The 25,035-nt window shown below is 40.1% G+C and overlaps 3 protein-coding genes across 15 annotated transcripts in view; 1 reads left to right on the top strand and 2 right to left on the bottom strand.

Annotated features, from left to right (window-relative positions):
• The window catches only part of LOC118416742 (laminin subunit beta-1-like), a 54,741-nt gene extending 37,917 nt beyond the window's left edge, over positions 1–16,824 (bottom strand). For 3 of the 12 annotated variants that reach the window (XM_035821963.1, XM_035821965.1, XM_035821964.1), the window contains exons 1-2: positions 16,405–16,527; positions 15,954–16,038 (exon numbers count right to left, since the gene is read on the bottom strand). In XM_035821963.1, coding sequence (XP_035677856.1) covers positions 15,954–16,038; positions 16,405–16,467 — 148 coding nt within the window. In that variant the 5' untranslated portion in view covers positions 16,468–16,527. Of the gene's footprint in view, positions 1–15,953; positions 16,217–16,404; positions 16,552–16,610 lie in introns of those variants that run through there. The other 9 variants (XM_035821966.1, XM_035821970.1, XM_035821969.1 and 6 more) reach the window with 6 other exon arrangements.
• A 1,707-nt stretch (positions 16,825–18,531) lies between these two features.
• LOC118415927 (1,2-dihydroxy-3-keto-5-methylthiopentene dioxygenase) lies at positions 18,532–21,172 on the top strand. The gene is made up of 4 exons (XM_035820882.1): positions 18,532–18,760; positions 19,205–19,318; positions 19,853–20,032; positions 20,184–21,172. The coding sequence occupies exons 1-4, from the start codon at positions 18,641–18,643 to the stop codon at positions 20,301–20,303; spliced, it is 534 nt and encodes a 177-aa protein (XP_035676775.1). The 5' UTR covers positions 18,532–18,640; the 3' UTR covers positions 20,304–21,172.
• An 8-nt stretch (positions 21,173–21,180) lies between these two features.
• On the bottom strand, positions 21,181–25,004 carry LOC118415925 (mitochondrial potassium channel-like). 2 transcript variants are annotated; one of them, XM_035820881.1, is made up of 3 exons: positions 24,768–25,004; positions 23,674–23,728; positions 21,181–23,284 (listed from the first exon to the last, which is right to left on the bottom strand). In XM_035820881.1, exons 1-3 carry the CDS (start codon positions 24,902–24,904, stop codon positions 22,418–22,420), a joined length of 1,059 nt encoding a protein of 352 aa, XP_035676774.1. In that variant the 5' UTR covers positions 24,905–25,004; the 3' UTR covers positions 21,181–22,417. The 2 variants fall into 2 exon arrangements, with proteins under 2 accessions (XP_035676774.1, XP_035676773.1); XM_035820880.1 differs by having other exon boundaries at positions 23,674–23,721; positions 24,761–25,003.
• Between the last annotated feature and the right edge of the window lie 31 nt (positions 25,005–25,035).

Raw genomic sequence — 25,035 nt, 5'->3', positions numbered from 1 at the left:
TCAATCCATTTGGATGAGCCAATGAGACATGTCCCATCTGCATGGGGGTGGTCCCTGTGCCACAAAGACCATTTTCATCAACCCTACCACTAATCAGGTTACACATCTACACCCTCTGCTTGATAGATGATGATAAGGCGCCCCCCTCCCCCAATGATGTATCTGATTACCTGAAGGTGTTCTTTTCCTCTGCAACCTGCTCTACTTTAGGTAAACTTTCCCAGCAGTATAAGCATAGAAACTTGCCCCTTAACTTTGCTAACCAAAGAAACACTCGATGTATCTTCCTGTGAAAAATGCACTCCTTTTGCAGAAACACTGACAAGAATGTGACTTCTTAGTAGGTGTAATAAAAGAATGGATATAGTCTTTGACTTGAAACATAATTTATAACTGTTGCATGATGTAAAATTTTGTTTCAAAGCTGTGCATAATTTATAAGTTTCGCTAACAGTTGAGTTTGATCTGTCACCAGTAACATTTGACTCCAGTAATTTCTACATGCCCTGAAAGTGTTAGTGTAATTTTCCATTCTGAATTTACCATCAGTTGTAATCACCGTCTTCATCATTTATGTCTCCTTATTTTAGCCAAGCACCTCTATTATTTTTAGATTGTATTACTTTTTAACGTGCTTCCATAAAAGTTTTAGGGGATATGTTATCTAGAATCAGATAAGAATGCAGACAAGGTAGAACTAGATGAAGTTACAATTCCCACGACTGTTTGTGGGAGAGTGATTTGCTGATAACCTCCTCCCATAACATTGACCTTGCCAGGGATGGAATGTGGGGAGGGGGGCAGGGGATGAGTGATACCTTATCCCTGACCCAGAAAGCTATTCCCCATAATATATTTATATCTAATAAGCCATATTGATTTCCAGGACATAAACAGAATCGGTCCCCTTCATGAGAGTGGTTCTGGAGACCGCCAAGACGTGTCCTGCATGTCAGCGAACGCAGGGCCCGTTTCCCTTGACCTATCTCGGACTCAATTAAATCTACTCTTGATGTTGGGAACACAGTAAAATACCATTCCTCGTGTCTGGTGGGTGGTGCGGATCGTGTATGGGCAGCGCTGTGCCATAAGTAGAAAATGGGGGCGACGGAGCGGCGTTACAAGCATACCTGCAAGCTGGTCTCAACATTTGCTCTGCCAAAAATAGGGAGGGAGGCACCGACACTACCCTGAGGGCTGAGGGAGATGAAAGACATTTCTGCTTACTGAGGTCTGGTTGCCTGCCTCAAACTTAAAGTTCAACCTCTCTGAACTTGGCCTTCATAAATCTAACAATCGTAATGAGAGTTCCTGCTTTACACAACATCCTAATTGAATTAAAACAGCCAAGCTGTAACTTTTCAAAACGTCCCAGACTTTATCTATGAAAGGCCTGGGTTAGTATTGTTCTCTGTGGATGTTTCAAGTTCAAAACGTGTTACAACAACTGGAAATTTTGGCGGGAATCCACTAGAAGAGACCTTAGAACAATATGAGGTGACCGTGCGGTCGCCCAGGGAGGTCATCTAGAGGGGGGGAAGGGGGGAGGAAGCAGCTGTTCCAAGAGAACTAGGATTTCCTTCCTAGGTACCACAGCGTTGCCCCCACATACATACAGCCACTCACAGGGTACCCTGGTCCTGATTGATTTTAAGTATGGCCCAGCTAAGATGCATGAAATCAGAGGAGTCCTGTAGAAACACTTAAGAAACATTTCTCAAGACTTGTATCACTTGGGGTTAGCCCCAGAGGGACGTGATTGACATGTGAATTACAATGTCTTGTACCCTACAATAATCTCTTGTAAGTACTCAGTTACCAAAGAGTCAATTCCAAATGTCATCAAGTACATGTAGGCATCCCTTTACTACCTTTAGAATCTGTCTTAATTCTGTTCTTTCTGACTCAAGACTTTTGAGAGTTTGATGCATATCCATGAGACAACAAGAGCTATGAAGCTCTAAAAACTACCATGTCTTCAGAGAAAATACAATGCGATATTCTTCAAAATAGGTCAAACAAGAGTAGGAAGGTAACATGTAACTACACTGGCAACATACTAATCATAGACTTCTTCACATTTCTTCACATAATTTTCATTAAAAGATAATTGCTAAGCTAGCAGGTGACCCCTTGACATCCCTGGCTCCAAATTGACCATTGGTCACTCTGGGTACCCACCTGATGAACCCTGTAGTAATCAATGGCTGTAATTTATCCATTGCTATAACATCTGGGTCTGATAACTCAAGACAAAATTAGGCCAAACTCATTAATTACTCCTTCAAAGACCCACATTTGTTTGTTTTTTCTGTTGAAGGATTTTTAAAATGATCTACCCTGAGAACGAAATAAAAGATATAAAAAAGCAATTTTCATTCCATGTTCGTCCCTAGGCTACTCCAGACAACTTGTAATGTATGTTTGGTTTTCAAATAAATCAAATGCAAAAGCAGTCTTTCCTTGCTGTTACAAATATGCAAATTAACAAAGTTTCTGCATGTATCTAATCCAGTCTCTCATGACAATGTTGTTTGACAAGCAAAATCAGAAATGCATTCCCCTCTATGAATCTGAAAGCAGTGTTATGTACACAAAATAAGATACTGTTAATCCATGTATTTTTGCTGCAGTTTTATTTTGGGATGTGAAGGAAAATGGGTAACGTTTTGCAGTGTTTTAAATTACTGGTTGAAACTGTAATACTATAGTAATACCTTGGAAATACATTATGGTTGTGTTTTGAGGTCACTGCAAAAAGAAAACCACTACAAAAATGTTATGATTAACAATAACTGTTCAGTCAGAGTGGTTACTTTCTTATCACAAGAAAGAGAACATGAAATTTTCATAACCCACTTGGTCGACCATGAATCCTGTTTTCATAGCGGCACCTAAAAACCTCTCCGAAGCTCTCGAACAGAGGATCTCTTTTCACTACTGCTAATCAAATGCTATTCTAGCACAAGCTTGTTGAGAACCTGCTAAGAAAACAGACAAATGTACTTTAGCTTTTGAAACATTTTATTCATTTTGATTAACATCTCTGTTTGAAAAAAAAGGTCTCAAAGCTTGAGTATTGAGAAATATTGTGTTGACTACAGTACAGGTGTGACCTGTGTAACAGTAGAGGCTGCCTCCTTAGGGAGAAACTCAGGTAATCTTTGTTTGGATTTCCCTAGGAAGTGAGGTAATGTCTGAATGTTCCCTTCTGAGAGGGGTGGGAGGGACTCAAGGGTCTCTCCAGCTCTTCAAAAACCATTTGGAGAAGCAGTTAAAGGGATTGCCAGCTTTAATAACCTGGCAAAATCAAGCAAGCGCTAAAAAAAGGTGTTTGTATTAATCTTAGCGAGCCCTAAAAATGTGTTGAAGACACTAACGAAAATATTCAAGTAACATCGTGTTTAACTTAAGACCACTCATTTGAAATTGTCAATCAATATGAATACACAACTTCAGTGTGTTTTTCGAATACCAGTCTTTCCTGTCTCAACGATTTTTGACGGCAAAACCTGACTCATCGTTTGCAGTAAAACCCGAGGGACGTTTGTATCTGGTCTGACATTTATTTTATTGCCAGACATAAATCCATTTATTGCCCTGTGTTGCGCCAGCCTCTTCCGTATTGTGATTCAATCAGATCTATTTCCACAGGGTACTGTTACCTTGGGAATGTCACCATTTACATGGGATGTACAGAAACTGTTGGTATGACGTCATCGTCAGTGTGTGTTTTTGATATTAGATCTTCATATGCAGAAGACCAGCTTAAATCTAACTTTTCATTCCGTCTAACTTCTTCAAAGTCAGCTACAATAAAATATATCTTTTTTATTTGATTACTTTTAGAAAAAAAAAAAAATCAATATACTTAAGTACCTCACCACAAAGTTTGTTATTGTCATGTTTATGAATGCTTTCATTTTCTAGTTGTTAACAATAATGATTTTATGAGATTATTAAGGTCAAACAAAAGACGCCAGTCGGTGATGATAAACTATACTAAAAGGGCCAATAAACTTCCCAGACAGATTTTACTGTATCTTACTGCTGGACCATGAATGTTTAGTTCAAACAAAGCTTAGACAAATTTATCTTTATTTGTCTGGGGTTATCTCGATAAAGTAATAAAATAAAACTTCGAGGGTGCTACGAACTATCATGGGATCCATAACACTAAGTTCAAAGCCTCCTACAATCTTTTTGAGTACAAGTTACAACACACATCACGTTTAAACTGGTAATAACCATTTACTGGGGCAAACGGCAAAAATGTCAAGATTTTCGCTCCAAAGATTCTTCTCTCCGCAAGCTAACAAGGTTTGGGAAGTAAGACACCCTAACTTGGTTGATCGAAAACTACTTAGGTCTGAAATGCAATTTCTGTGCCATTTTCCAGGGTGACTGATTTTGTTAAAATCGTACTACTGAATCATCTTGACATTTCTGTGAACCGTGAAACGTTGTTTGCTCATCAACTGTTACAGTGTCACTTTAACTTAATGGGTAAAGAGAGGACAATTCAGTTCTGGATTTTCTCTTCAATGTCAAGTTTGATCAGAAAGTGAGAGTTCAGTGCATGTTTTTTACATTTTGCCTTGTGGCACACTGACCAGAGTGCAGTTACAGAGTAAAATATATTGCTTTGGAATGAGTTTTGTAATATTCTGATTCATCTGTCTAGCGTGAAGTGTATCAAGGCTTGCCATTTGCTGCTACAGACATGCCTTTGTACCTAATGAAGCAGTTGAGCAGCAAATCGTGATGTGTAGCACCAAGTAGTTGTCTGGTAGTTAGAGGTTCTGCATCAGGATCACAGGGTTCAGGGTTCAAATCCCAAATGCATACTGAAGTTCTGGACCAGAATTCACGTTTTTATACTTCTAGACTTTGCAGTTAGAGAAGTCTAGCATGTTACATGTAAGTCTACATCCAGTCTCATAAGCATCCTTCCATGTCCACTGTCTGGAGGTCCATGTCAATCGTCTTTATTGATAGGTATATCTATGTTTTGGAAGGGACATTTGAACCATGTTTGAAATGAGCTACTTATCCTAATCCTATGCAATGAAAAAAGAACCCACCACACTAGAAAAAAAAGAGATCTATTAGAAAAAAAAGATTGAGGATATGCCCTACACTAACATAGAATGGTAACTCCATGTTCTGAAGCGATGTTCTGTGCCATTTTGTGGTTTACAGGTTACACAACAGGGCTCGAAGTTAACTATGTCCCGATGTCCCGAGACCACTAAAATTTAGGCCGGGACAACTGAAAAATCTTTTTGGGACACTTTTGGGACAATAGGAAAATAATCAACGAATCAACATCAGAATGTCCGATCTCCCCGCGGCAGGCTTTTAGCTAGCAATGCGTACAACGTACGGCCTTCGCTAAAAAAATCGCAAAATGTACGCCCTGTTTTTTGGATATACGCCTTTGGTACGCCCTTATTTTCCCCCGGAAACTTCGCTCAAAGTTCAAAATTTGCCGATTCCCGCACCGAGCCGCCATTTTGGGTGATTCTACCTCAAGTCTCGCGCAATCTCGCACTCACTCACATCTCGCGAATCGCGAGAGTCGCACCCCATTGGCCATTTCGGCGTGACGTAGCGCGCCCAGGCGCCATTATTGGTGGAATATCTGATATCCCGCTGTTTTCGCGGGAAAAATCACGCAGGAAAAACTTTGATTTGTTTACGAAAACTCGTCGAATGCCTGAAGTCATGGTGATAAGTACATGTATAGGATTGTTTTGGAGGTTTTTTTTGCTTGTTTGTCGGTAGAATGTGGGAAAAACAACAGCTAATGTGACGATGACATACTGGGGAGGGGGGCGGTGTCGGCACTGAATTCGTAGAAAATGTTGAACTGAGGTCGCGATTTTTTCACGGTAACTTGAGATATTACTTTTGTTGCAGTCTTTATTTTTAAAATATTGATAAATGGATGTTGTTTGTTGAGAAAATTTCGCTTAATTTGCCCTTGGAACACATCTTTTCTGCTATATATTTTCAATGAATTAAATGTTTGTACACATTTTTCTGTAACTGTGTAAAGTTAAAACGCTGATGTTACAGGCTACAAGTAACTTTTCAGTGCATTTATTTTCAGCTATGTTCTTAACAGAGTAGATACACAAAAGAAATATAAGATGTACCTGGCAGTCCTGGCTACACTTTCTCCTCTGTTGGTTTGCAGATTTTCTTGTAGACTTCTTTAGCTTGCTGTTGTTATATATGTAACAGTCAAGTTTCACCTTTAGCAGTAAGGTTAATTTACTCTCCCTGATTGTATGTATTAACTCATGAAACATTATATTGTAAGGAATCAGTGTTACATTACTTGAAAATTACCTCATGTATTCTTTAAGCCATACCCACCTCAAATCAAGAACACATACCTCCCATTCTCAGGACAAAAGTAGTGTTGCAGCAAAGACAAAAATTTGGCTCAGCCACGCAGTGCGGAGAGTACAACACATTACAGATGTACACCCTAAAATAATTCCTAGCTAAAAGCCTGCCCGCGGTTGTCAGGCGTGCATACTCTGACTTACAGTTGTTGTAATACATAATTTCTGAAAATAGGGTTGGGACAGTCCATCCTCACTTCGGGACAGTTGAAATTTATTTTTGGGACAATGCGGGACAGTAGGGAAAAAAGTTAAGTTTGAGGCCTGCACAACACGATACACATGTTATTTGCCAACCGATGACCTCACATCCTTGGTCTGTCTGTTCTCAATATCCGGCTGCATGTCTAAGTTGTAATCCACACAGAGAGGGGCACACTAGCCGAATCAGCCAAAAGAATACGCCCTTCTTTCCCACAATGGCTATCCAAACTTCCTCCACATCGACTCCACCTCAAGACTTCTACCTTGTGAATGCCAGGGGGGACCTGCTCTTGTGGAAGAATGCAGAGTTGTGCTTGACAGAAACCACATGCTGCACACTGTCAACAAGGGGGCTTTTCACATCATCTTGGCCAGGTGGTAGGGTTACACCTGAGACGGCTGTGACCACACGCACCTGGCTGCAGTGTGAAAGGCAAGAGGGTCTCCTGTAGGAGAGACAACGCACCATTACCTGTACAGCCTTTCCTTTAATAGGGTAGCATTCCTGCAGTTAACGTGCAGACCCAGAGTTAATCGAAGGCAAATACTGTGCCAATGCGAGGGTGTTTGTGGAGGATTTGCGGTGGTCAGTGTGCCAGCGCGACATACCATGGCATTGTCTCAGATGACCGGTCAAGCGATTACCGAGATCCGTTTTATGTTGTCTGTTCTAAGGCGCAACCAAGCTTCCTGTCTTGTCATAACCACACAACATTATCCTTAGCAGTTCTCAAAACATGAAAGTATCCTTTCTTAGAGTGGTTGAAGCTTCCAATTGCTTCCAGATTCGTAGAGATAAGAAAACAATCCGTTCCTTTGTGGTGGTCTTCCTTAGCAGCCTGCGGCAGAGTTCTGACCCAACGCCTTATCTTTTAAGGTCCGATAGTTCGAGATTAAACAAACGCAACATCATTACAAAACCGCATTTAGACCACATCACCAAAGTGATGTTTCTGAGTTGTTTCTTTTCCCCTAGTTGTTTCTGCGTAAAAATTCTAGTTGATTTTCCGTCTAAGCTCGAAGATTTGACAAGAAGACAGACAGGTTGCGGGAAGAACAAATATGTCTCAGGTATTTATGGCCTGCATTTACCATGTAAAAGTGACCATACAGAACCGCCAAAAGGATTCCCTTATCTCTCTCTCCTAGCTCTTTTGTCTGATTGCATGTATGGAGAATATGGCTTCGCCACTTTTTAGCTTGTCAGCTTTCCTACAGGGCTTTGGAGAAGCCGAAAAGGAGAAATTGATTGAGCAAATGATTCACTAACTGGCACTTAGGGTCAGGAGAGTGGTATATGCTCTCATTCCTCACGACAATAGGGCTTTCCGCAGATACCCTTGGGTCAAACTTATACAACACCTTACAGAAGTCTTACTTTATCATGGTGTCAGATCCGGTTACTTTTAAAACTTCAAAAAACCTCAATATAATCAATCATTGAAACATTCCATTGGATAGAGTATTCTGTTACATCCTTACATCCTGTGCCACTATCTGATACAGAACAATTAACATCATCACATATGTGAACAAAGATCATGAAATTCAATGATATCATATACATATCATAACTTTTGCAAATATTTTGCATCACAGTTGACGTTGCAATCTTCAATGCAATGTTCTTATGCTGTCAGGCAATGAATGCTACTGATATGTTTTCAAAAAGAGATGTACACTGTCACGGGAGTGTAAAACCAGCTGTCTCTGTCCTCAAAACTGGATCAAAAGTGAAAATATCCCATCAATAATTTTGGAGGCCTTTTTTCCATTCCCGATGACTGATGGAGTTTTCATTTCTTACATCTGGAAAGCTAATCTTGCGGAGGGCTAAAATTAACAAGTTTGCATTTCGCTTTTTAACCAGGCTCATATCAGACAATTACAGCATACTCATTCCCCTTGCTTGTCTGCAGTATTTCTGTCTACATTTTAACAGTACCATCTTACTTTACAGTGCCTTAACATTCCAGCAGTTTATACAAAACTACTAAACAATGGCTCCTGACCAAACGCCATATAAGAAACATGCAATTCAATTTTGGAGAGAGCACTGATCAATGACAGCGTCTCTCCCTGGGTAGTTTGAATTCCAACAGTCAGATTGGATAACCAATTACAGTGGGTACTCGTCTGGGGTCAGCGCAGATGAAACTCTGACCCTGTTGGTCCTCTATAGTCAGACTTGTTGCCCAGAAAGGGCAGGGTTACAACATGTACACTTCCTTTTTTAATAGCTTCTGGATGGCACAGAGAAAATGTAAGAAAAGGGTCACCAAAATTAACTGTTGAACATGTTTGTGCGAAATCAATTAGAAATTCTGCATTTTGCAACAAGGTCTCTTGATGATGAGTATTTCTTTTTCTCTGGACGCAGTATAATTGTTGAGGACGCGAACATTGTTAAGCACAATTTGGGAAACACAGGGCTTAACTTCAAGTGTATCGCAACAGTGATCCAAACCAAAGTCCATTAGGACAGTGGTTTGTACCAAAACAAGTACACACATTTCTCTCTAACTGGACCTACACCAGTCCATGATAGCTGAGTTTGACAATGACACCATGTTTTTTGGACATACATATACATGCATGTCGCATAATGTTCAGAAAGGTAAATAATTGTCAACATGGGTCTACAAGAGCCTTTTCCGTCACAAGACAAGAATTTTGTACATAGCATCAACAACTGCACAAACAATTCTTTCAATTCGTTGTCATAAACTTATCGTATATAACTAACAGGGTCTGTATGGGAGGTCTTGGTTCAGAATCTGATTCAATAACAGGAAAACCACTGAATGGTGAGACTGTGTTCTGGATAAGGTAAGACTGTAGTGTAGTCTGGTTGAACTAACTGATAACGTTAGATCCAGACTACTAGACTGGATGTATGGAAGGCGTCATCATCACTCCTTCATTTAAATATTTACACACAGGTATCTTTGTTTATAAACTACTTTTTAACTTGTAATTTCTTAAATATCCTTTTGCAAGAGAAACAGAGGCTCTAAAAGTCATTTCGTAAGAAGTCATAGTGTTGGTCATTGAGATATCATTACCAATCATTCTGCTAGTGCTGGTCATTGAAAAAATTACAAGTATCTTTTTGACCAATGGCATCTCCTGAAATAATGCATCTGGTCTCTCAATTCCCATCTTTCAACAGGTGACAATTCTCAAAATCAGGAATATAAAACTATTGAGAACACCTGGCCAAAACTTCCCTTCGTGCTTTCTTAGCAAAAATCTTTAAGAACCTCAACTGTTAAACATGTTAATTCTTTCCTCTTCCTCTTTACTTCTCTCTTTTCAGAATGACTGCTCTTGGTAGATCTACTGTAACTGGGACTTGTTACTTTCAAATCTACTGTATCCGAATCTGCACAGAACAAACATACATTGTAACATAGTTTAGGTCATGCATTGGTCGTAGTTCCAAACATTTCAAGGAAACACAAGGCTCCAGTGTCTGTATCCTCAAGGCCAAAATCTGGAAGTCTTCAAACCTCACTTCTGGTGCACCCTTCAGTATCTCACCCACAGTCAATCCTCTTACCACAACCCTTATACTATCTCACTACCTAACACATGCAACAAGGAGAATCATATCATATCAGCTTGAACTTTGAAAGGGAGAAAGATCATTGATAACATTAACGAGAAAAAACACCGCAAATGTCCACTGGACAGTTCGAGGTCCTGGAAGAAACCAACAAGTAGGGAGGAGTGGACATCTTGCAAACTCGAGACATTACTGAAATCACTGGCGCCAAGACATCTATAGAATACACTGGTATTATCACACCGCCAGAAAACCCTACAGGCAACAAAACACTAAAAGATGTTGTAATCATTCAGTTCTTAGGTTAAAAGGTAAAACTAAAAGAGATACAATCACACTTTCTCTACTAATGGTAGGTAGGTATGATACAAATGTAGAAAGATTAGTTTAGGTCTTCATTTTAACAGCAAACCTCAACTTTTCAGGGCAAACATTTACTTTAAAAATTTGTCCTCTTTTCTTACAGCTTCTAATGGATGTAATAGCATGTTAAATTTTTAAGACGTACTTCCAGTAATTGCTATCCATCAATCACATTTTCTTCCCACTTTTTCTTTTCCCACATTTGAAAGTTTGTCTCCACCCTTCAGGCAGTGTGAGGGGACAATGCATTTATGCATTTATACAATGCAACTGTATGATTTCACATGATTCACAATTTCATTGAGAAGACTTTTAACATTTTCTGTAAGTGACATTCAAGTACAAGTAACAGTTAACATATAACAAATTCTATATTCCTATAATTATTTCATCCGCAAATATTTCTCTCATTACTACTAATACAGCAGATAACTACATTGGTGTATAAGTCTCCAAAAATGGTCATATCGATATCAATGTTTGGCATGACTCAAGTTTCCGTGACCATCCCATGCTATTGTGGTTTTGCCACTCCGTTTCATTACGTATTCCCTTCGTCAAACCGCAAATTAGTCTCAACCGACTGGTTTCATTGTTTGCCCATTGCACAATTCCTGTAATTACTTCGGACCGCTCCCTTGATCTTCATGCTAAAGCGGTGAGACAAACTAAGGTGGGGATAAAGAGATCAAGGGAGGCCATGAGTAACCATGATCAAGGTCATAACTAATTAGGCAAATACCCCCTCCCCCTCCAAGTTAGTCAGAAGGTCAAAGGTTAAATGTTAGAGCTATATCATGTTTGGGAGCTGAGTACTACATTCTGACAATGGTCACCAGGTGCTCACCATATTTGAGAGCTATACATTTTGTTTTTGTTTTATAGCTTGTTTCAAAGCACAGGGACCAAGTTTTCTTTTACATATCACTTTATACATACCCTGTAATGTAGCCTGGATTCAAACCACAGCTTTCAAATCAACCATATCTACCCTTTATCAGGTTCTAACTTTGGAGAGGGGATTATGAGTTAGCCTGTGGAAGTCCTGGAAACAGTCTGGCATCCAGGCTAAGCATCCAGAATTCCATAAACTTATATTTTGGAATATAATGATGTACAAAGCAGAAGTATGACTACAATTTTAAAAACAGCAGTGCATACAAATCATTTTAAAAAGTCTTTCTCTGTCTACAAAATTTGTTGAGCAATTTGCTCATCCATCTGCAACAGCCTCCAGTGGAAAGAGTGATCACAAGACAATGCTTTCTTCCCATGTCATCATTGCAATCTTCTACACAATGGCATGTTGTGAATTTTGTTTTCATACCGTTCTTCCTTCTGTTATGAAAACAGCAAGGTTTCCTATGCTAAACATCATCACATCCCACAGTTGCTATGGAGACAACACAAGTCCAGGTGAGACAGAGCATCGCTCCATTCACTTCTGTACATCCTACCGGCTCTCGCGCTTTGATCTCAGCTCCCAAATATTTGCTGATTGACCTCAAACAGCCCTTCCTGAGATTTACGATTTACGACTCTTTGCTCCTTCCCTTTACTTTGGTAACGCAAAAACTATCATTACGTACATCGCCGTATCTTCCATATCCCTCCCTCATTAGTGGGGGACGGGTGATAATGTATCTTGGGTGATATATAATATAAGAATGTCTTGTGTTTGATAGGTCTAAAGTACGGAAGTCCTGCTCCAAGGCTTTTGTGAAGAAGGGGTGTAATTTCCACATACCTAGATTTAAGCAAATTAAGGTATCCGAGTGTCAAAGGTCATACAATGGCCAGGTAAAAAGGGTTTAAAAGCACGATTTAGAGGTTAAAAAAGAGAACATTTCCAGCATTTTGCTGGCTTTGATGTTAATACATGGAATCCAAATTTAGTAATACAAATGTATATGACTTTTTCTTTTCTTTATTGAATGACAAGTCCCATTCATAGAAAAAAAGGCAATAAATCGATTTTTCAAGCCTTCCGGAGTACTTGCTAGAACAGCTTGAAAGGTGAGTATGGTTAACAATATAGAAAAAAAAGTTCTCATACTTCTCAAATAACTCTACTGTATTGTCACAGTGTTGATAGTAAAGGGCCTTTCCTGATCTGCAAATATTTATTTTCTATGCAAAGTCAACCAAAGTGCTTACTTAAACAACAGGACTTCATATCAACTTTGGAAGATACAGGAAGAAAGTCAGAGAATAACGTTCAACATTTAAATGCTATATTATAAAGTAAAACTAAAAGCAATGAAAACCAATAATACTCAGCACAGATACAACCAGCCACTTCCTATCGCACAATACGAAGTGGGAACTCAAGAAGACAAGGTTTCCCAGTTTTGATTTGAATGTTACCACATGGTTGTGACCTGTAAGACTGTGAGAAAATGTCTTCCAGGTCTTACCAGGTTTCTCCAGTCCCTAAAAGCTTGTTGGTGCCCCACTGTGATTGTGTGTGAAAGAGGTCCTTTTTTCTCAGCTTGTTAGCAGTTGTTGACACCTGGGTGCTTTTTTTAATGAGATCCAGACATTAAGAAGTGTCAACACACCATATTCCATAAAAGGACATATCCGACCATTGTTGAAGTCATACAGGTGCGGTACTTATTACTCAGTGTCGCCACCTACTTTCTGCGGTTTGGCGAATTCCTGCCCGCACGTTTCTGAGGTTGGCGCAATGAATCAACACAACGATGCCCGAAGGGGTTGCATCCCTCCAGCTACTTGTAAGACCAGTTTTCTGTAGTGAAGCATTAGTAAGTGGCGCATTGCGCAGCCACAAATAGTCTTTGCTGCATAATCTTACTAAGTTTGATTCTCCTTTTGTATTCGCAGAAATCCTTTATGTTCCACCGACCCTCTACAACACTGGAGCACTCTCAAGGCCACTCTAGCAGCTAAATCCACCTTCTTCTAAAGACTTTTCGTCCCCAACGCCAGAGCGATAAATCAACACCTGGGGTTACCAGGCTTTTGACACAAGTTGGACAAGTCTGGCCCCTGCATAGCTTGAATACACAATTTCTTCCAAGACAAAAAAATTGGACATAAAATGGGTGAACAGAATTGTCTTATAAATAATGATCAATTCATCAATTTCACCTGCAATCAACTTATTTGCAAAGAAATTTGTCATAGACTATTTTGGCATACTTTGCAAGAAAATTATTGGAGAAATACAAAAAAAGAATGAACGTAGAATCAAGGAGATTCCATCAACTTGATGAATGCTCCGTAGTAGAATAATCCCAATAAAGAGAAGAGAAATTGAAGAGAGCAAATACATGTTTGTGCAACTTTAGCATCACATTCACAATTACTACTGTGCTGGATCTTGTGTGCTGATAACATTTTACAGACATGCAAATGCAAGCCTTCCTCTGGCCTACAAAACATGCTAGTGCTATTTGGTAATGGCTAGTAACATGTATGGTTTAGATAAGAACAGATGTTCTGTGCCATCACCATAAGAGGACTCTCTCCACATAAGATATCTGGGTCAATTGATCTAGCTTTCTCTCCTCCTTTGATCTCTTTTCTCTACAAAATGAACCTGTCTTTTCTTTGATTCCCATGTCAGTAAACAAACCCGATCACACAATCATAAAAGATTTGCAAAGTCCTGAGAGTGGCGAGAACGCAAATGCCGATGTATTTAGCGCCCCGATACACTAGCACTGATACACATCTCATAACAGATTACACATACTCAAAGCTGTGGGTGGATGTGTGATCCTTGGGGATACCCAGTGTTTTACCAGGTAAACTGTCTGTTTGAATGGGACATTTGGGTGTAAATGAGATAGCCAATCACTCTGCTTATGACCTCACACACACTCACTGGCACTCCTGACTGCTGCTTTTGCTGCATAAAGAATTGCTGGCACAAACTAGACGATCAAGCTAATCCTGCCAATACACTTGTCTAGCTGGCAAATATAACATACATACGCAGGACAAAGAAATGTGTTTCGGAAACTTTTGAGTAGACAGTGTTTCATTTCTAGTCTTCTGGAGACAAAAATTGACAGCAAAAGCAGAAGACACATGTCATGATTAACTGTAGGAGAGCCCAATACAAACATACGGACACTGAAACATTTCTATAAATACACTCCCCTTCCGCTTTAGGTACATTTACAAACAGTGTCTGTGGTGGTATATAGCACTTTATACTTGCTGCTAGGGGTGGGGTGAAGAACTGTACACTTAGACTCAGCGTCTTTCAGCTGATGTTTGCAGTTACATGTCTCAGTGGGAAATGACAGATAAGATTCCTTATTTTCTGTCCAACAGAAATTTTGAGTCAAATCAAAGTAACATGTTGTGAACACTTTGTACCATTTTGATGACACTCTACATGAAGGAATGAAAATTGCTATAGTACAGAACCAAGCAGTTTTTCCTTCCCAAACCAGATGTCTGGTTTTGTACGTTTCTGAAGTTCGAGGTCAATGGTTTTGCGGCCGCTTTTAATGTGGCGATAAAAACACTACTTTTCCAGAAGGCTGGTCTCTGATGTAACGAGGCAATGCATACATAATCTAGCCCACACCAAAAAGATCACCTCATCTCCCCGATGATTTGATTAAGTCGTCCAATTCTCCCTTATTTGGTTATGAGAACAAAAACAACGGTAAGATTGTAACAATGTTTTCAAACTGTTAGTAGGGGGTGTGAATTGGAACATATCCTCAAAAAATTATCACAATCAGAGATTCACACTTTGTTCACAAAATGGGGAATTGTTTTTCCACTTTGCAAAATTACTCAGGAATTTGCCTCATCACTTAGAACAAAGGCTTGTGAAACCAATTGAAATGCATGAATCCACAAGAGGCCTTGTAAGCCAGGCCACTTGACAAAATGTTTTGCTAGGGAATTTTTCCTTGGTGTCTTCCCAAGCCGCCATCTTGGATTTCACGAATAAATACCAGTGTCAAAGTGAGCGGTCCCCTGATTTGGGCTCAAGTTTCCAAGTTCGTATACAAGCCAATTTGCGCAAGTCTCTCACATCAAACAACTACAAAGGAAGGGCTTGAGCAACTGACCAAAAGAAAAAGCTATCAATAATCCCAGGGACAATGCCCGGGAGGTAAGAATCCCAGGAATTCCGTCATTCCCGCTGTAAAATAAACTAATTTTCCACCATTTCCAGCGTACCTAAAAAGTGTTTGCACAGAGCCGACAGTCGAGTTATGTCGGGCGGATTGGGAAGCATGTACCCCGGGGTTTGGGGCACCCTTCCCCGGCTGTACTGAACTCGGAATCACCCCACAACCCTTTTTATCCACATGTTGAAGCCATGGGCTCTGCAGAATTCGCAGCCATTTATGCCCAGCTGTGTTCTAAAACTACGACTTAAAACTACTGAACAAGAGAACACTCACCTAGAAATAGCACGCAGTAGGCTAGTGCAGCCCACATTTTTCTTGCACTGTAGACTCTAACACAACTCTTGCACGTTCTTGAAAGCTGTGGTAGTAGGAATCCCTGAGGTTAGTTCGGCGTAAAACAGCTCACAACATCGACATGGGTGCACGTAGTGGGTTTGAGGATCGCTGGTTCGAAGCCCGGTTTTATAACATTCACAGGAAAAGGGCCTGGCCTGATTTCCAACCCACGAAACACCACTTCCTACTCAGTCTGAGCCCTGCAACAAGAAAACAAAAGACTGATTCCGGTTATGTCTACGCATATCCGTTGTGAGGGTATTTTCCTAGGCGATAATTGCCGCCGTGCTCGTCACAACACGGCTGTGTAGGCGGTCGGCTAGGTTGGGCTGCCCGCCTCGAGCACTAAAAACAGGGCTGGATTTTTATAACACCCAAATCCACATACCTCTCCTTTACGTCGTCCTTGTGTTTTTTCCGTCCCGCTAAACAGACTGACAACATCGCACATCCCGTCCGCCCTTTTGAGTAACTTCTGGGAAACTTTTTAGTTTCATAAGGACGTCGCCCTCCCACTCCTATAACGTTATATTGATGAAAGCGACTAGCTGAGTTTCTTGCATAGCACACGTGGGAATTTGGGAATTCACTTACCTCCCCTGAGCACCCGACGTGAAAAATCGATCTTTCCAGTCCGTATTTCCAAGGTTAGGCTATAAACCAACCAAGTGCATGACAAGGGACCTGGCTGACAGCTAAATCCAGTGGGCTACTGAGGGAAAGACTGGGAGAGACCCGCTCCAAACATTGACCAGAAATCCAGGCCCCTCACTCAGACCCGACCGGAAACACCTTCCAAAGAACTGAACAGGCTGTTACGTTTCTCATCACTCCCCCCTACAACAACAAACTTTCAAACGAATTGACTTCAAATAAACGCATTCTGAGCATTAAGAAAATAAAGCCCAGCAATCAAATAGTAAACATCTTATAAGTTGATTAAAAATTATGTAAAATTATTGTGATTTTTATTACAAAATATTTATTTGAGACAGAGTAGCCAGGAATGCCCAGATAGGAAACTGAACAGCCTCGGCTGGGACAGGGATTCCCTTTTCCAGGCAATACCAAAGCGACAAGGTGAAATTACAAACTGCCATTTGTGTGGTATTCAACTTCTTCCCCAAGTACCATTCATACAGCTGTGTTATGACTGTTTGGTCTTTTCTCTATGTTATGCACGATCTATTTCATCGCCACAAAGAAACACATACTGGTAATTAACTTGTACAACCGGTTGGGCTAAATGCAGGCCTTTTGAACCGCTAGATGTCGCTGCTTCACCAGGCCGTGAAGTTTGCACTCTTAGTAGTCTTACGATAGCGTCAAATTCGATATTCATACATTTGTACATTGTTCAAATATTTCAATCGAAAGCTTTCAGGTATCAACTTTGACACACTTTGACTTTTCAGCTGTTTTTTTTTTTTTTAATCATTTTCTTTTACAGAAAGGCTTCTTCCTTAGCTAGCTGTTGTTTAGCTTGGCATGATAACATCGCCGTATCGTTACCTGGCATCATAAGGGTCCATAAGTTTTAAAAGTCACATCGGATTCTGTCAGTGAATGGATCCCTCCCGTTATTAGCTACCCACCCACGAAGATAATCTGTCAGTGAGTTTTTTTTTCTACCGTTTTCCCCATCAATTCCTTTGTTGTCTTGTTTTGTGGATTGCTTGGCATTTTAGAGTACTAGTATACCAGATCAGAAAGACATTTGACGTTTATTATTATTAATTATTCTTTCAAAATCATACTTTTTTGTCGGCCTAAATTCCCCTCAATATATACATGGATACATTCCAATTGTTTTGTCTTGATTCTTGAAACATATTTTTTATTTTCCTATTTCAATCAAGATCTAATTCAAATCTTCAAGTGAAGTTAAAAATAATTCAAGGAGATTAAAAAGTCCTTGGATAAAGATAAAACGACATAAAGTTTTCACGTTAACGGTCTGGCAAAAGTTCGTATACACTAAATGGCCTTTAAATAAGCTTTCTTTTGTTACTGCTTTTCAAAGACCATGTTGTCATCTTTTAATCAGTAATATGTAACGTTACAGTAACCTAAAGGCCGTTCCTCATATGTTATACCACGCGGCATGTTTTATGTGGTTTCTTTCACGCCTTCGACAGCACACCGAAACCATTGTATAGGTGGCAATATCTGTTATCCCATACTGTTGTATGCTCGTGATGTGACCTGTATGTTCTTTCATGATCACAAACAAGTTCAAAGTCTCTAAAGTCCAGTCATCGCAGCACCTGTTCAACCTCTCATGGTAAATTCTGACACTTTATAGTTAAATCGCTAGGTGTCGCTTTTAGTATTTAATTTCGTATTCACCGTGAGTATCCAAAATACATATTTTATTAGTTCTTTATAGTAGAGGGTAAAGTGATATTGAATCAAAAATCGACAGAAAGTAGAATATTCAATAAAATCCATATTAGCACGATGGTTTCGTAACTTTTTATATTTTTCTCCCACCCACGTCCAGAGCATGCAGTGGACCAGTCCAGGTCATAGGTTACGAGACCATACCTTGCGAAGTTGAGAACAAATTTTCCCACAATTTTGACCATTTTTGCTGTCACAAGCTGTAACATACATAAGCCACGATGGTTCGTGCTTGGTACATGGATGACTCTGACGCTGACCAGCGCGCTCCCCACATGACAGACCCGCCCCAGCCCGTGGAACTGGACCAGCTCAAAGACATCGGGGTCCTGCACTGGCAGGTGAACAACATTTTTATATCTAGACTAGTCAGCCTTTTGGACCTTTACAGTAATCTCCAAGCAGATTCCTCCGTGGCAAAAGACAGTAACATATTAAAGCTGGGGAAGGAGTTTAGCCGCCAGAGGAGTAATATTGGCCACGCGTGGCTAATATACTCCTCTGACGGCTAAACTCCTTGTCTTTTGCCACGGAGGAATCTGCTTGGAAATTACCTTTACAGGTCTTTTAGACTGTTGTGGTATTTAGTTAAAAAAAAACAACAACAACTAAATATCAAATCAAATGTTTGTGATGGTTTTGCTTTGTGTCTATCGTGATGACTTTTATAAAAAGAAATTATGACACCATGAACATGCATTTCCATTTCCTCAAAAATAAATGAATTTACAGCATCCAGTATTACAATAATGGCAGTATTCTTCCCTTTCTCCCACACTATGAAGCTGTCTGGAAATGAGGACGATGAAACTCTGGCTGGCATCAGGAAGGATCGTGGGTACTCCTACAATGATCTCATCGAAATCACCCCAGAAAAGCTGCCCAACTATGAACAGAAGGTGATACATGTAGTTACATATGTGTATCTAATCAGCAATGTCATGTCTTTTTTTCAAAACTGCGGAAAAGAGATATTAGAAAGGAATATATAACATTTTACATGGACATCTATGTGCAGATTACAGACAGAACTAATTCAAGGATAAAAAACTCCTTTGGTTTGTTTGTAACACATGTACTTTATGATAAAATGTTGATTTATTGGAACAAATACTGCATAAGCCTCTAATATATTTGTTGTAAGATATGTTTGTTTATTTTATAGTAGATAAATGCATATTTGTCTTTTTTTTCTTATTTTTGTATAACCTGTCTCTTTGAGTAGTAACCACCGGATGATTAGCAGACAACATATGTCACTCACTCACTCACTTACTTATGTATAGTGTTTGCTAACAGAGGCTGCTGGTATGCTGCCATCAAGTGTGCAAGCTCGTCTAATGCTCGGCCGGCGGGAAACAACAGACAATAAACCGGGTAGTGAGTGAGTGGTATTGTTTTAGACTCTGACATTGTTGATTCTGATTTCCTAGATCAAGATATTTTTTGAGGAGCACATCCATCTTGACGAGGAGATCAGGTACTGTGTCGGGGGGAGCGGGTACTTCGACGTTCGTGACAAGGGGGACAAGTGGATCCGCATCGAGATGGAGAAGGGAGACCTGATCGTCCTCCCAGCCGGTATCTACCATCGCTTCACTCTGGATGAGAAGGTAGGTTGCTATGCAATTTTAGTCAGACTTGAAGTGGATGCTGCAAAGAAAAGTCTCTAACCTCAGGACATATAGATTAGGGCTTTGAAGATTTCTCAGAGTAAAAACATTTACAAACATTACTAATACGTATGCTCCCTTTATGATACAGAACTACATCAAAGCAATGCGTCTGTTTGTCGGAGAGCCTGTATGGACCCCGTACAATCGTCCCGCTGATGACAAGGATGCCCGTAAGGAGTACCTGAAGACCATGGGCCTGGCTGCTTAAGAAATATCATCCAGACACTGAATTGTTATTATGCAGGTTTCAATCAACTATAATAAAGATATATTTTTCAAGGGGCAGCTTTGTGCTCATGCAATGATAAGAACGATGATAAGGTCATGGCTTTCCAATAACCTTTTCTGTTTGTAGAAAGTTCCTGATTATATTAACCACAATACGTTTAATACTATGACATCATACCTCATCAACATATGCTTGATGCAAGTTCTTGCCCAAAAGCTAATCATGAGTTACTAGGTTATAACAAAGGAATAAAGAAAAAAGATTAAGGTAAAGAATGATTGTCTAAAACTGGGCAGCTTTTTTGAAAGCAGTCTATAACAAAATCTCCCCCTTTATGTATAATTTGTATGGGTGTGTTGATTTTATTTTAGGTTCAATAATAGTTCATCTAATGCATGCATTTTATACATAGCTTTTGATATACAATATGCATATGCATTATGATAGTCTAGAATTGTGTAGGACATCATCCATACTGTATTACAGTAGTAAACCTGTTCTCCTATTTGTACTGCATGTACAATGGTGACAGGAACATTCCATATCTAAAAAAATTGACTTAAAATTTGACAAATAGCATGTCATAGCCATTTACTAGTCGGGCATCCCTGGCAGTTTGTCTTATATTGAAGAACCAATAGTACATAACACAACAGATAGCATGTGCCTTAACAGTTGTGTGAACATCAGCTGGTGTTATATCTACAGAGTAAACCTTGCTAGCAGTGATGTTTTTTTCCTGATGTAGCTGTGTAACTAACAGTACTACAAACTACATAAGCTATCAGAAAACCTTCCACCAATGCTTCCAAAGTCAGTACATTACTGAATTAAAAACTGTCCCAAGATATCATTCTTGTATGGTCTTTATTTTGCTCACTGATTATGAAGAAGTGTCAATACAATTACAAGTGCTTTGTATGGTCCCATGATCTTTGTCGCTCTTTGAAACCTAGTGTGAATAAAAATCTTCTCATCAGTATGAAAGACACTAGTGTAAAATTAAAATTCTAGTGAATATACACTGACTGTTCAACTACAAATAGATCTGCCACAAGGCAAAACCACTGTGCTGATACATTTGTATCTAATTTCTCATTCTGTGAGCAGGTGACAAAATCATTACAGACAGGAGCATTCCTGATAATGCACTAAGACTTATCTCTGGACAGAAACTACACTGTACACAATGGAATGAAATGGAATGGAACAGCTCTGTTCCCAACTCTCATAAATGTGCTATTTTGCACAGTACATAAATTGCATTCTGATCCAAGTATATAATGTTTAAATCAAGTGTTCAGAGAAGTTGTTTCACATAAATTACAACATGAATACGTGATCAGACTGAATACACATATTACCGTACATGTACATTGTCACTGTTCCCGTGATATGAGAAATACCTTAGCATGCAGTAACAACTTCACACACATTAATATATTGCAAGGAATTAAGGCTAGATTTTTCCAGTCTTTAAATCTCTTTGGTTCCACAATAAATTATCCCCAAAATGTACCCCAGTGGCCACAATCGGAACTTTTACAAAGTTTTACTTTGTAAATGCTACAATCTGATTTTCTTCACAGAATAACATCTTCAGTTTTACATAGCTCCCCTTCTTTCTTTATATATCTGAGAACAATTAATTAAAACTACACTGCTAATTATTCTTTTGGTATGCGTGTGTGTTTTCATCAAAATGGGGTTTGTCTGAGACTCAAAACCTCCAGTGCTAGGTTCAAGTTTTCACTAACCAAAATTATTGCAACCCTGAAAGTTGTTCTTAAAAAGCACCACAATAGATGTGTGCCATGACCTGTGACCTACTACTGTACATTTGTTTACTTTTGCAGTGGTTTTATTTCACAATAATAGGGAAGATGTTTTTAATTCTTTTTTTTTAAATTTGCAGTCAAAACATTTCTATAGGGGGACATATTTGCCATGTCATGAATTCACAGTGAAGAGGTCACTGTGACAACTGCAAAAATAAAGCTGCCTTATACTTTTATAGTACTGCATCTTTTACATATGTGCCAAATGCTGACAATGAAAAGCAAACTACAAGCTTTTGCACGATTTTGTCTCTATCATGAGCCTCGAAAGATATTCTGCAGGATAGGTAGCGTCAGAGCAAAGGCTGCGTAGACAAACACTACCGTGGAGAGGGTGTTGATTCGGATCTGCCATTCCAGTTTCTTCTGTGTGGCATCAATCAATTCCTGCACCTCTTCCGACACCCCTACCGCAGCAGTGCCTCCTGCACTAACCCTGCTAGACACTAGCTTCCCTATCCTATCTAACTGTGCGTTTATTGCCACATCGCTTTCTTTTATTGCATGAAGAATTGATTGTATCCTTGCATCAAATTTCTTGTCCTGTTCTCTAAGTAACGTAGCTAAATGTTTGACATCTCCTATTGGTACATCTGCACTTGTTGCTTCTGAGTTATTGAGAAGAGTTTTGACTTCCTGTAGGGATCCTTGGATCTGCTTGTATTGTTCTCCCGTCGAGGCTATTTTCTCTGCAATGTCAGGAGTTATCCCACCGTTGCCCTTAGTGTCCAGTATGAGCGACCTGAGCTCCTTCATTCTGCTGCGATTGACAGCCGTGGACCCGATAATTCCGATGATGGCGCCGGTGACAGAGCCGATGATGGACCAGTTCTTAGTCCTCTCCGTCCGCGCCCGTTCCTTCTCGTGGCTGGATCGGACGGCGGCTTGCAGCAGCGCGAAATTGTCCCGTTCCTGGTCCTCCAACAGCCCATACTTGGCCCTGGCCTTCTGCAGCTCCTGTATGAGGTTGTGTTCTTCCGTGGCGAGCTCCAGGTACCGTGGTTCGCCCCGGTTCACGCGGTCCATCTTGTCCCGACAGGTGGTCATGTCCTGTTGCAGAGACTCGACCTCCTCCTTGAGCTGCTTCACCTGTTTCCTTGAATTCATGAAGTTCTCTTCAGCCTAGAAAGATGTAGGAGTGTAATAAGGGTCAACTTCAAGGATGTTCACAGATCTAAATGTGCATGTGCAGCAAGATGCGATGCATTGTGGTGAAATGTCAAATTATGTGACACAAACAAGATATGCCTTGTATAAAGCACCAATGGTTCAGACAAGAACTGATATTGCTGACACGGTTTTTTTTTTTTCTTCTTCAAGAAGATTTTGGCAAGTCTGCATCATACAGTGCATGGGGAAATCATAAGCATTCCATACACAATTGATTGCAATATTATAAATGTTTCACAACTTTCACCTTGTAAAATTCAAACAAGACACTTGACCAGAAAATCAGAAAAAGCCAAGAGGAAATGTGGTTCGTTAAAAAACGGTCTGAATTTGCCATTTACCTGTGTGACCTTCCCCTGTGCATGTTTGACTTCCGTGATGCCCACGAACTGCTCAGGGTTGGCGGAAACGGCTGCCCGGCCGGTCGGCGGAAACCGCTGCCCGGTCCGGTCCGGAGGTTGGTTTTGGGGGTTTCGAGTATTGCATACAGCAGTGTAAGTGAAGTAAACAAAATACCTACTTAGATATTCCATAACGGTTGTTAGATGTTGCTACATGTTCAAAGGAAGCTGGCCTTTTGAAAAAAAAATTAATTTGACATTTCTTGGTAAGATTGTCCCCAGCTGCTGCTATTAGAACGTCCCCCAGTACAGAACGTCAGAAGTTCGCTACGTCAAGCGCTTAGGGTTGTACAGAGTGGCGGTCCTTTGATCTATGTGGCGGTCCTTTGATCTATATGTGCCGGGCGCCGGCGACAAAATCAATCAATTTTGACAACACTACCGTGCCGAGCTGTCTGACGTGTCCGAGGAGAAACTATCTCTAAGAACTGTAAAATAATTCAAATTTAGTTAAATTAATACTAAAATGTACATTTACTAACGCATGGATTCAATTTTTGTGTGTCAGGTTCTGGTTTAAACTAATGTAGTCAATTATACATTGATTATGTACGATGTTTTCACATACTTCACACGAAAACAGCTCCGCCGTAGTTTCACCCATGTGGCGATTATTTCACCAGTGTCTGAAGATTTCCCCCACTGCAATTCTTTGATTGATCACGATACTATTCTCACATGTCGGAAATGATAAGATGATAAAGATAATAAAGATTTAACCAAAGATTTAACAAATGTGTTCGTGGTCAAAGCATCAGCATAATCCCATTCAGTCTCAGATCGTGTGAAAATGTGTGCAAGTTCGAAATTACGCCGTGTTTGCGTTTTCGAATTTCCGAAATTACGGTTATGTTTACGATATTAGTGCTACTGTAAGTTGTAGGGTCAGCCTACACGAGAAATGCACTTAGATCACTGCTGCGATAGCAAGCCATCTTGTTGCTCGAAACCCCCAAAACCAACCTCCAGACCGGACCGGGCAGCCGTTTCCGCCGACCGACCGGGCGGCCGTTTCCGCCAACCCGAACTGCTCATAGCTCGCCAGCCAGCCGCCGATCCGGCCTTTTGTGATCTTCTCTAACGCGTCGTCTACAGCTCTGTTTCCTGTTAGAGCAGTCGAGTAGCCGCGGAAGGGCTTGTGCCACTCCCGAACTGAACGAAAACGCAACATCTTCACACTAAAATTTTATATCGTAGAATGAAAGGGAATGTGAAAAATTCTGGTCGGGTCATGCCGCCATTTTGGTTTCGAAAACCACATATTCTTTATAACAGCTTCTGTGATTGGACATTTTGTAGGTA

Source organism: Branchiostoma floridae, chromosome 5 (genome assembly GCF_000003815.2).
Source record: "Branchiostoma floridae strain S238N-H82 chromosome 5, Bfl_VNyyK, whole genome shotgun sequence".
Classification (NCBI taxonomy): domain Eukaryota; kingdom Metazoa; phylum Chordata; class Leptocardii; order Amphioxiformes; family Branchiostomatidae; genus Branchiostoma; species Branchiostoma floridae.
Note: the sequence above shows the minus strand (reverse complement) of the source record. Positions and strands in the feature narration are given on the sequence as shown.

Excerpts from the sequence above, each read along its gene's own strand:
- LOC118415927 (XM_035820882.1), top strand. The coding sequence starts at position 18,641 with ATGGTTCGTGCTTGGTACATGGATGACTCTGACGCTGACCAGCGCGCT. Across the intron at positions 18,761-19,204 it reads TCGGGGTCCTGCACTGGCAG|CTGTCTGGAAATGAGGACGA; the intron begins GTGAACAACATT and ends CACACTATGAAG. Across the intron at positions 19,319-19,852 it reads TGCCCAACTATGAACAGAAG|ATCAAGATATTTTTTGAGGA; the intron begins GTGATACATGTA and ends CTGATTTCCTAG.
- LOC118415925 (XM_035820881.1), bottom strand. The coding sequence starts at position 24,904 with ATGTTGCGTTTTCGTTCAGTTCGGGAGTGGCACAAGCCCTTCCGCGGC. Across the intron at positions 23,729-24,767 it reads GGCGGCTGGCTGGCGAGCTA|TGAGCAGTTCGTGGGCATCA; the intron begins TGAGCAGTTCGG and ends TTCCGCCAACCC. Across the intron at positions 23,285-23,673 it reads CACAGGGGAAGGTCACACAG|GCTGAAGAGAACTTCATGAA; the intron begins GTAAATGGCAAA and ends ACATCTTTCTAG.